At 41.9% G+C, this 12,015-nt stretch overlaps 1 protein-coding gene across 1 annotated transcript; it reads right to left on the bottom strand.

The window, feature by feature from the left end:
- Window positions 1-1,083: 1,083 nt before the first annotated feature.
- Window positions 1,084-2,568, bottom strand: LOC122014086. The gene has a single exon (XM_042570273.1). It carries the CDS (start codon window positions 2,566-2,568, stop codon window positions 1,084-1,086), a length of 1,485 nt encoding a protein of 494 aa, XP_042426207.1.
- Window positions 2,569-12,015: the final 9,447 nt, after the last annotated feature.

The following is a 12,015-nucleotide window of genomic DNA, read 5'->3' as shown; positions in this document are numbered from 1 at the left end:
GTCACCTCCCAATGCATCTCCTTCTCCAGATCCACCACTTCCTCGACAAAGTCTCTTCAAGATCTGCGACATGGTGAGCTTAGAATTCCTTGGAGGTAAGTCCTTGAGGATAGGAGCAGGGGAGAGGAGGAATAGGGGATTAGCTTCTTTTTCCAAAGTTTTGGCTTGGGAATGTGTTAGATCTAGACGTAGATCTAAGGCAAAGTGGATTCTAGAGGGAGAAATTAGGGTTAGATGAGGTGTATTGGGGAGGGGAAGGGTTTTGGGGGAGAAGAAGGTAGAGGCTAGGGCTTCTTGGAGGAAGTAGGTGGCGCCGCACGGGATAGGGCACGACCGTGTCTTATAGACACGGCCGGGTTAGCACAGTCGTGCCGAATGGCACGGCCTCTTCTTTCCTCCCCTCAGTCGGGTTCGCATGGTCGTGCCAAATGGCACGGCCCAGGGCTTCCTCCTCTCTGGACCCTCCTGCACGGCCGTGCCAAATGGCACTGCCGCTTTCCTTCTCTTCTCTGCACTAGCCACACGGTCGTGCAAGGGTGCACGGCCAGTGGCTTCTGCCTCTCTGCAAGCTCCGCACGACCGTGCAGGGTCGCACGGCCACCTCCTTTAAGCGCGGGATGACTCGTCCTCTGTTGTTTTGGCTCCTCTGATGCCTCCACGCCCATGAAACGCTCACGGCCAGCTCGTGGAGATTATGCACATCCTGAAAATGAACACGAATTAAGTAATGATACTCAACTGAATCTACTTAAAGAAATAAAAGAAAATAAAATGGATGACGAGACATTAAATCGAAATGAAAAGAAAACCCTTGGGTTACCTCCCAAGAAGTGCTTGTTTTTGGTCTTTAGCTCGACCCCGTTTCAGTCAGTGTGGGATGAACTCGTTGGAGGACGGCTCTCCTTCTAGGGTTGATGCTCTAGCCTGCGCCTTCAATTTCGCTCGTGCAGGACAGATGTATTTCTCACTGCTTGCTAGAGGGGAACTCTCATGGAAACTGTGCTCCTCTTCTTTGTATGTGCTTATTTTGTGAGAATTTCCCTGAGAAGAGGGGTTGCATATGGAAGAATTGGACAAATCAAATTAAATTTTTCCCTTGTCGGTCTCCAAGGATAACTTATGGCTTTTTACATCGATGATGGCCCCAGCCGTGGAAAGGAATGGTCTTCCAAGGATAATCGGTATCTTGGGATCTTCCTCCATGTCCAAGATAATGAAGTCTGTAGGAACTATGCATCCACCTACTTTAACTGGCACATCCTCCACTATTCCCATCGGGTACCTGCATGAATGGTCAGCTAGTTGCAGTGCCATCGTGGTCAATTTAATGTTCTGGAAACCCAGCTTCTTGCATAAAGAGTACGGGAGCAGGCTGACACTGGCTCCCAAGTCACAGAAAGCTCTTGGTATAAGTTCAGAACCAATTTTGCACGGTATGGAGAAACTTCCTGGGTCCTGAAGCTTGGGAGGAGGATTCGCCATAAGGAGGGCGCTGCAATTCTCTATCAGTGCTACAGTCTCGAAGTCGCCCTTTTGCCTTCTATTGGATAAGATTCCCTTTAAAAATTTTGTGAACTTCGGCATCTGGTGCAGGGCATCTAACAATGGTACTTCAACGTAAATCTCTTTGACTTTTTTCAAAAACCGGTGGAACTCTTCATCCCTTTGGAATGCTATAAGCTTCTGAGGAAAAGAAATTGTGCGATTTTGTGGGGTAGTCTGAAGAGCTTCTTCAGTTTTTTTAGTAATCACTTCTCCATCCCTGTTTTGTGTCTGATTGGGCATTAGGGGAGTGAGTTCCTTTTCCAAGTCAAGCTCCATCTGAGTCATGATTTGGGGGGTTCCCACAGTACGTCCGCTCCGCTGCTCAATGCGATTGCAATGTTCCACAGAATTTAAATCTGATTTCCCTGGGAATGTACCCTGTGCTCTCAAGACGGTCTGAACTATCTGGGCTATCTGGCTGTCTTGCATCTTCTGGTGTTTTTCTGAGTTCTCCAACCTCTGAGTCAGTTGTTTGATCTCGCTCCTCATCTCCTTTTGCTCCGAGAGAGCTTCCTTAAGCATCTTTTCAATCCTAGACAGCTGTGTAGGTTGCTGCTGTCGATGAGTCTGTTGTCCAAGTTGGTAGGTCTGATGTGCTGGCCCCTGGTCCTGATTATTTTGGTATGAAAAGTTAGGGTGGTTCTTCCATCCAGGGTTGTATGTGTTAGAGTACGAATTGTTTTGCCTTTGATTGTAGCATGTTATTGCATCGCATTGCTCAAGCTGGTTTATTTGTGTCTGCATTGGCCCAAGGGGGCAAGTGTCTTGAGCGTGGTCCGCACTTCCGCAGATGTCGTAAGCACAAACTATTGCATTAGCTGTGTTGCTATCCATGGCTTCAAATTTCTTAGTCAGGGCGTCCAGCTTTGCAGACATGAGTGTGAATGCATCCATCTCGAATTTCCCTAACGCCTTTATCTGATTTCCTGAGAAAGCACCGCTAGATCTTTCAGATGCCCACTGATGGTAGTTTAGTGCCACATTCTCTATTATCTCTTCAGCTTCATCAAGGCTTTTGTTCATCAGTGCTCCTCTTGCCGCAGAATCCAATGATACCTTCGTGTGATAATTTATTCCATTGTAGAAGGTGTGTAGAACCAGCCACTTCTCAAGGTCATGATGGGGGCACTATCTCAGCATGCTCTTGAATTGGTCCCAGGCTTCAAATAGGGATTCTGAGTCTATCTACTTGAAGCTGGCAATCAGGCTCCTCATGTGGGTAGTCTTGCTTGGAGGGTAGAACTTGTCTAAGAATTTCTGCTCACATTTTTCCCAAGATGATATGCTATCTATTGGTAGAGAATTCAGCCACTGCTTGGCCCTGTCTTTCAAAGAAAATCTGAAAAGAAGCAGTCGCATCGATTCTGGAGGAACCTCATTCACCTTCATCGTGCCACAGATTTCATAAAACAGCTCTAGATGATGATTCGGGTCTTCGTGTGGTCCTCCTCCGAATTGATTTCGCTGGACCATGTGGATTACTGCGGGCTTGATCTCAAAGTTGTCAGCATTGATGGGTGGTCGGGTGATACTGGATCAGACCCCTCGTGCCCATGGTGTCGCATAATCTTTCAGCGGTTTATCGACCATTCCTGAGGATTCTTTTGCTGCTTGGAAAGCTTTCTGTAAATTCCTTCTCCTCAGAAAGGTTCTACCAATCTCTAGATCAAATGGTAGCAGTTGTCCTAAAAGGTTAGCTCTACGCATGCAAAAGAAAAGAGAACAAGATAGAAAATAAGACAGCAAGAAATAAAAAAATGAATGCAGTAAGGAGGAAGAGTGAAAATATTTTATTATTAGTAGATTTTTTTTTTTTGCAGAGAACAAAGAAACAAAGCCTAGTCTAATCCAATATGACTTAGCTAGTGTTATGGACGCAGTCCCCGGCAACGGCGCCAAAAACTTGTTACGCTTCCGTAAGTACACGGATTCGTCGTCAGTAATAAAAATATCGATACCATAGGGACTGGCTATAAGCACTAGCAATCGTTCACTTAGGGTTAGCTAGACTACCAATGGTCTTTGAATAAGCTAAGGAAAAAAGAAAGGTTGAGAGAGAGAGTCGAGAGTTGCAAGGTCGAAATATTCACTTGGTGATGAGGAGTTCTAGGGGGTCGGTTTCGGCGTGGTAGTATTGACGTGTCTCGTTTTATCCTACTCTCGCTGTCCTTGTTCATGCTATTGCCGGAATCTAAAGCGGATACTCTTAAGCGCCAGAATAGGGTAATGCCCTAAGAAGTCCTGTCACGGTTTACCCCTATCACTGGGGCACCTCGACAAATCTTGAGGACATGACTCTGACTGGCAAATTAAGAAGAGTGAGTAAAGCTAAGCCTGGTCTCTGGCTCCCTTGAGGAGAATTTGCCTTTCCTCTCAAGGAACTATCCTAGATGTCCGTGAACAGGTTACCCCTGTCACTTAGGCCCCTCGGGTATACGATCTAGAGGTAATCCTCTACGAAGCTAACAAGTTCTTCACAATCAAAAGTAAGCAATTGAAACAAAGAATGAAAGTTCATCCAACAAGTATAAACACAATACGAGTTTTACATCAGTCCGTACCACGATTACTCCCTAATCCCAGAACAAGGGATCTACTCCATGAATGCTAAAGAAATATCCAAAAACATAGTATAAACAAACATATAATTCTCAGCAAGTAAGAGGGAATATGCTTATCGGATGTCGAAGAGTGGCCTTCGGATCCAACTCTCTGCTTCTTGAGTCGATGTGGTGGTGGAAGTTCACTAGACGGCGGTCCAAAGCGGCGTAGAATTTCTCCAAGATCTTTTTCTCCCTGACGGCTCGCCTCCCCCTTTGGCAAAAAGGTTTAAAGCCCTTATATAGCCTAGGGTTTGGCCGCCGCGGCACAGCCGTGCAAGAGTGGCACGGTCGTGCCCTTCTCCAGTTCTGGTGTGGCTGCACGGCCGTGCAGGGTCACACGACCGTGTAGCCCCTAGGCTCTATCTCCTGGGGCATGGCCATGCAGGGGTGCACGGTCGTGCAAGTCTTCTTCTCTGCCTGAGGTGGCACGGTCGTGCATGGTTGCACGGCCGTGTGGTGACTAGCTACTGTTTTGGTAGCACGGCCGTGTAGGGTTGCACGGTCGTGTGCTCTTCCTCTCCTGTTTGGCCACACGACCGTGCAGGGGTGCACGGCCGTGTTGTCTGGTTGGTTCCGGTACATCAATACTCTCCGTTCAAGCTCCGAAAATCTTCCCTGTCAACATAAAACCAAACAAAGAGCAGATATCCAAAAAAAATAATAGATATGATGAATACAAGATAAAAGATGCGATCATGTGAAGAATATATGTGCATAAGTCAAGTGAATGTGCGCTAAAATATATGTAGAAAATCATAATATTTGCGCACATCAGTAGACACATCCCAATGTCAATACTTGAGTGCCCCTCCACAACCTCTAACCCACTCAAATCATATCCAAGGCCTTAGGCAATATAAGTAATGTGCCCACCAACCATGATAGTCCCAATAGTGGCATTTCCATCCTTGAGCAGGTGTCTAACAAAATGAGATCTATAATCTATAATCCCTTCATACAACATAGTTCACAAACAAAAAATTCCACTAAGCCTCACAACCCCTTCACTATCACCTCTTCTAAAATGTTATTTGCCATAACTCTATAGAGGTAATAGATCGTAGGATTTTGAAGGTGTGAGGCTTTAGTACTCGAGGGTTCATATCCATCTTCCCTTATCAATTCCCTCCAAAAGGACATGGCATTGAAATCCCTATGCATTCTTCTCTCTCCTCCGGAAGGTAACTCAAACTAATAATTAAATTTTTTTAAAGTTCATCTATACTCATCATCAAACAATCTAAATTTTATCAATTCCTCCTTGTTAGTACCTTAGTGTCTAGTGAACTCAAAAATTCAAGTTTGGTCCTAGCGTAAGTGGGACATTGTATACTCATCAACTCTTCCCAACTTACTTTACTTATCAACCAATCTATATCACCTTTAATGCCTAGGACCTCCATCACATGATCATCTATATATCTAGTGGGTGCAAGCCTTCTCTTAACAAGTATATCAAAATGTAATTTTTAAACTTCATCTTGAAAAGTAATACTATAAGGATTGTTACCCTTGTCGCGTGTCATTTCCACCACTTTCTCCTTTCTGTTCCCCTTGGAGGTTGAAGCTTCTCCTTTCCTAGGCTTTTTTCATCCTTGCGTTGAGCTTGGTTTGAGGAAATGGAGATATAGGGCAAGATGAAGGTGTAACCTTGAGAGGAAATGAGTAGAGATATAGGTTTAGGGTTTGAGAAAGAGGATCTAAGGAAGGAGATGAAGGGTTTAGAGGGCTTTCAGGTGAACACGGGTCATGGATGGCTAGGGCACAGTCATGGAGTTTAAATAAGGTTAATACAACACAACCCATGTTAGTGGGCATGGGTGCCTGTGTCGCATTCTACAAATTCAATATCTCTCCAACACGACCCATGCTAGAGAACACGGGTGCCCGTGTTGCATTCGACAAACTTAGCACTGGCCATGTTGGTAAGCATGACCACTCGTGTTAACGTCTAAAATTAGATTTTCACTCCAATGTCTAGTTGATGACCTACAAAACAAAATGAATGGATCAAAAATACTTAAAAGACAAAATTCAATGAATAAAAAGGTAAAAATTTAAGAAACAAAAAGTTTAGGTTGTCACCCAAGAAGTGCTTATTTAAGATCATTAGCTCGACTCCTTCTCAAAATCTTAACTTGGAGCCTTAGCTTTGAGGGGTTCCTCTCCCCTCCTCCAGGTGTTCCAAATTTGAAAGTTTTTTTCTCTTGATGGAGCTCTAGATGGAATAATGTACTTGTTGTGCTTTAGAGGTTCTATATTTGACTATGTATCTGGAGGCCTTTCAAAATGTCCGTTCAATTGATCTGAGTCTCCTTCCTCCCCTTTGTATTCTCCATGAATATCATTTGATAGTTTGAAGAGATTGAATTCTAGCTTGTTGCTTCCCACTGCAAATGAGAGTTTGTGATTATATACATCAATAATCTCTCCAATGGTGACTAGGAAAGGTCTCCCAAGAATAACCAAAATGTGAAGGTTCTCCTCCATTTCTAACACTACAAAATTAGTTGGCATGACTATTTATCCTATTTGCATTGGGACATCCTCCAAAATCCTCAGAGGGTGCCAACAAGAGTGGTCTTCCAATTGTAATATCATGGTGGTGAGCTTGAGGTCTCTCATACCAAACTTTTTTCACATGATGAATGACATTAAACTAATGCTCGCTCCTAAGTCATAAAAAGCTTTACTTATCTTCTTGTCTTTGATTAAACATGGAATAGAGAAGCTTCCAAGATCTTTCAATTTTGGAGGATGCTCATTTTGGATTATATAACTACATTCTTCTATTAGTGCAATGATTATATGATTCTCCTTTCTCCTTTTATGGGATATGATCTCTTTCATAATCTTGGTGAATTGTGACATTTGGTGCATAGCTTCTAGTAGTGGTACCTCCACACAAATCTCTTTCATCATTTCCAAGAATTTTCCAAACTCTTTATCTTGTTTCATTGTTGCCAACCTTTGTGGGAATGGGATTGGGCTTGAATCGGAGGCTTTAGTAAAAGATCTTTTGGCTACTTAGGCTTGCTTAATTCTTCCTCCACTACCTTAGGTGTTTCTAGTAAATTATCTTCTTTAGCAAGATTTTTTGGTTCATCTATCACTTTTCCCATTAAGTCTTGCAATATCTTCCCACTTCTTAAGTTCACAACATTACAATGCTCAATCGGATTCATATCCAGTTGTCCTAGAAATTTCCCGAGGGTTCTCGAAACTGAACTTGCCACTTAAGCCACTTGATTCTCCAATATTTTTTGTGTGATTTGTCAAACCAAAGTCCTCAACTCTTTGATCATGACTTCATAATTGGAATGTTGCTGGCAAAACTTCTCGTTGGCTTCAGATTGTGTTACAATGAATTGTTCCATCATCTTTTCTAGACTTGATTTTTATGGCTGAGTTTCTGAATTTTACCCATAGACCCCTTGATTTGGAAATTGCCCTTGATTTATGTGATAAGAAAATTTTGGGTGGTTCCTTTTGGTGCAATATCCTTAGGTCAAGGTTGACATGGTTGACTAAGGTTGAGTTGGCTCAAGCTTGAGTCTTGATGTTTGGGTTTTGATGTTTGACAATACATGGAGATTGCATATGCAATTGTTTGATTGGGAAGATTGTTGATACAATTCCCCTCTAATCAAGAACTAACTAGTTAAATGTGAAGAAGAGTTAAGTAGGTCAAAGGGTTGATCGGATACTTGACTGAGAAAGTCCTAACTAGAGGTTAGGCAGGAGAAAGTCCTGGTGAGTGAAGCTAGGTGAAAACCCTAGTGAGTGAAGCTAGGTGAAAGTCCTAGTGAGTGAAGCTAGGCAGATGAAAAGTCCTAGTGAGTGAAGCTAGGCAGATGGAAAGACCTGGTGAGTGAAGCCAGGCACGTGGAGATCCAGCTGGGTCAAGGTTGACCAGGCACCTGGTGTTGGGAAGCCCAAGTAGGTCAAAGGATTGATCAGATACTTGGCACGAGAAAATCCAGATGGGTCAAGGGTGACCAGACATCTGGTGGAAGTCCAAGTTGGTCATGAAGGACCGGACACTTGGCATGAGACGATAAGTCCAAGTGGGTCAAGGTTGACTGGACACCTAGCACGAAGGAAAAAGTCCAAGTGGGTCAAAGGATTAACTAGACACATGGTGAAGAAGTCCCGGCATGTCAAGGTTGACCGGATACTAGGCACGAGGAGTTCCAACAGGTCGCAGTTGACCGGATGTTGGATTTGGGGACCTTAGACTTGGTTTAAGCAAGTCAAAGGGAAGTCAATCGATCAACCGATCGATTGAAGATGTGCTGCGAGTGAAGGCTAGCCCAATTGATCGAGCGATCAATTAGAAAGTGAAATCATGACCACAAAAGCTTCCTCAATCGATCAGTCGATTGATTGGGCACCGCCAATTGATCGGTCGATCGATTGGGGGGTTGGAAATCGCGTGAGTCGCGATAAGCATTGAATCAATCGGTCGATTGATTCAGATTTCTCCAGTAGAGCACAGAGGTGCTTTGAATCGATCAGTCGATCGATTCAAACCTCCCTAATGGATTGTTCAATCGATTGGGATGTGACCGTTGCATAGGTAAAAGTCGTTGGCGAGTGATTTCTTCAGCAATTCTTCGCGAGCTTCTCCACAACTCTTCACCAATTCTTGAAGCTTCTTAGAGAAAAGTGTTTCTGCACTTCCAAGGTCAAGAGACGTTCCACAAGGAGAAGAAGAGAGCTAGGGTTTTCATTTGTGTAAATCTTGTAAGAGATTCTGTGTATTTGCTTCTTCTTCTTTTCTTGTTGTATTGAGAGTGTGTATAAGGTTTCTCTGCCTTCGGTAGTTATCGTAAAAGAGTGTTTTCATAGTGGATGAGCATGTCATGTATGGATCCTTGGACTAGTCACCTCTTCTTGAGATGGATACCAAGTAAATCCTTTATGTTATCATTGTGAGTCTTGTTTCGAGTCTTTCCGCTGCATATCAACAACAAAGAAGCAAGACAATGAAGTGTGATGAGCTATTCACCCCCTCCCCCCCCCCTCTAGCTACAAATTGACCCTAACAAGTGGTATCATAGGAAGGTCGCTCTTCACCGAAATCATCGCCGGAAGGGGCAACGAGCTAGAGGGAGAATAAGTTGAAGCACAAAAGTCAACAAGTCAAAGACTTCATCAAAAGCTCAACTTCAAATGGAATTCCAAGATGGACTTGGATATGACACAAGGGTGCCTCCACCATTCACAATGATGAGCTTCGATTCTTGGAAATCAAAAATTTCTTCATGATGGAGATAGAGTAATGGTTTGCTCTAATAGAAGGTTTTGAAGATCCAACAAATGGCAAAGGAAAAATTCTCAAGAGGAGCAAGTGGAGCCAAGAGCAAATCAAAAGATGTGAGGCCAATGATAAAGTGACCAAGCTATTGATCAATCTATTGCCTAGCAACATCTTGAAGCAAGTGGGAGAATTTGAAGATGCCAAGGAGCTATGAAGTAAATTGGCTAAACTCCATGAGATCCCCTCCACTGTACCAAACCAAGAAGAATCCAAAAAGGGTGACTTATTGGATCAAGATCAAGAGGAAGAGGACTCAGAAGTTGAGAGATGCTCAACTTCCGAAGAAGAAGTCCAAGAAGCTTCATCTTCAATGAGGCACAATGAAAAGGGTAAAGAGGAAGCATACTCTTTGTTTAAGGGGCAAGAAGATGAAGATGATGAAGCATCCACCTTTAGGATTGAGGGGGAGTGTAGATCATTGACTCCAGAGCGAGAAGAAGTCTCTACCTCCGGATCAAGTGAAGAAGAAGAAGAAGATGGTGCCACCTCCACAAATCAAGAAAAATCAAATGAAGGATCATGCGCCACCCCTACAAGGAAAGGTATAGCAATTTCAATTGTTAATAATAAAAATCATATCATTTACTTTGAGTGTAGAGAAAGAGGGTACTACAAAAGCAAGTGTCCTAAATTGGACAAAAAAAGGGGGCAAGTGGCAACTAAGGGCAAAGAGAAGGCTAAGGAGACTGTCCTCGTGACAAAGAAGAGCAAAGAGCACATAGCGTGCTTCTTGTGCAATCAAAGAGGACATTACCAGAGTCAATGTCCTAAGGGGAAGAAATCGGTCAAAGTCAAAGGAGGAAGCACAAGTTAAGGGGGAGCTTCCAAGGCAAAATCTAAGGTATCATTCATTAAACCTATTCCTTTGACCCATGATAAAAACCATGCTAGAAATAGTTTATATCATTTTAATTCTATTTATCATAAAAATATAAAGCATGATAGAATTAAGGAAAATTATGTAGCTTATCATGCTAAAATTACTCAACCTAAGGTTAGAAAGGTAGATAACAAATTAGGAAATAATTCTAAGGGTTTTAAATATATGCCTAATAAAAAGAAAAATAAATGCTTTAGTGAAAAATCTAAGGTTGAGAAGTTATGGAAAGAAAATCAAGTCTTGAGGTCAAGACTTGATAAATTTGATAAATTAGAGAGAACTCTTAGAAAAATCACAAAAGAAACACAAGGGTCCAAGAATCAAAAACTAGGTTTAGATAAACAAGAGTCATCCTATGGCCATAGAGGTTTGGGTACAAACCTAAGGCTAAAAAGGATGTGACATCTTATCATAGGGTTCCATATAGCTATGGAACCAACCCAGGTTTAGGGGTCAAGTCAAAGATACAAGGGAAGTTATCCCTAGAAGTATTTTTTTCCAAGACCAATGTGACTAAGAATGTCAAAGAAAGTCAAAGAAAGTCACTAAGAATGTCACAAGGGAAGTTATCCCTAGAGTTGAACTAGAGGAAGTGACCAAGACTTCTAAAAAGTCTAGAAAGGGCATTAGGAAGGTATCTAGGGAAGTTATCCGTAGTGAATACCTTTAACATCCAAGGAGTACCAATAGGTGTTGGGTTCCTAGGAGCATACTCTCTACACCCTAGAGGGTTAGAGAGCGTCAACTCAAATTGGAAGGGTGGTTAACCCAACCTTAATGCAGTTGGCACTTGGAGAGCATTTTCAAGATTTTTGTAAACCTTTGAAAATGAAATAAAGCATATGTTTACTCTTTGAAAGAGTAAAATGTGTCATAATTTGAGAAAATGGATTTGATTTTCATTGGCACAATTAATCAAGGGCAAAAGAAATGTCAAGTTGGGGTTTGGTACTTTCTTGAGAAAATGAGGATAAATCTAGAATCAATTTTAGGTTTAGCTAAGGATTAAGGACACTTAGATAGAATATCTAGGTATATTTTATTTATGATAAATTATCATACTTTGTTTGCTCATCATATATCATGACATCATATTTTGCATTCATGTTTATGATGAAAAACAAATAAAAATATCATGTCATATCATGTCATACATACATCATGTAACTATAGTATATTTTCTTTTAAAAATTATTCTTTTTGATGTATGCCATAAAATCATCATGCATTATTTTAATTTCCTTATGATTAAGGATAATGGCATTTACTAACAAGTGACATCCTAGGTGGATGCTCATAATTCCTAAAATGCCTAGATAGATATGCATGAACTCTTAGTTAGGGTAAAAACCAAACTCTACATCTCGCAAAGAACCATAAGGTGACTTGTATGTGTTTTAGTACACATTAGATACAAGTGAGATGCTAGGATGATAAACAAGACTCAAGATATTGATTTAGTGCATCTAGTTGAGTTTTGATTTCATCAAAACACATAGTTAATGTGTACTCCAATCATTGAGAAAGCTAATGTACAAGTCATGTGCATTGAGCCCAAAGAACATGGATGGAAATTGATTTTGAAAATCATTTTAAATGTATTTTGAAAACCTTGGTGAAGGCTATCTTTTGATAGTACTCATCATTGAAAAGTTAGACACAAA

The sequence above is a fragment of the Zingiber officinale genome, chromosome 8B (genome assembly GCF_018446385.1).
Source record: "Zingiber officinale cultivar Zhangliang chromosome 8B, Zo_v1.1, whole genome shotgun sequence".
NCBI lineage: Eukaryota > Viridiplantae > Streptophyta > Magnoliopsida > Zingiberales > Zingiberaceae > Zingiber > Zingiber officinale.
Note: the sequence above shows the minus strand (reverse complement) of the source record. Positions and strands in the feature narration are given on the sequence as shown.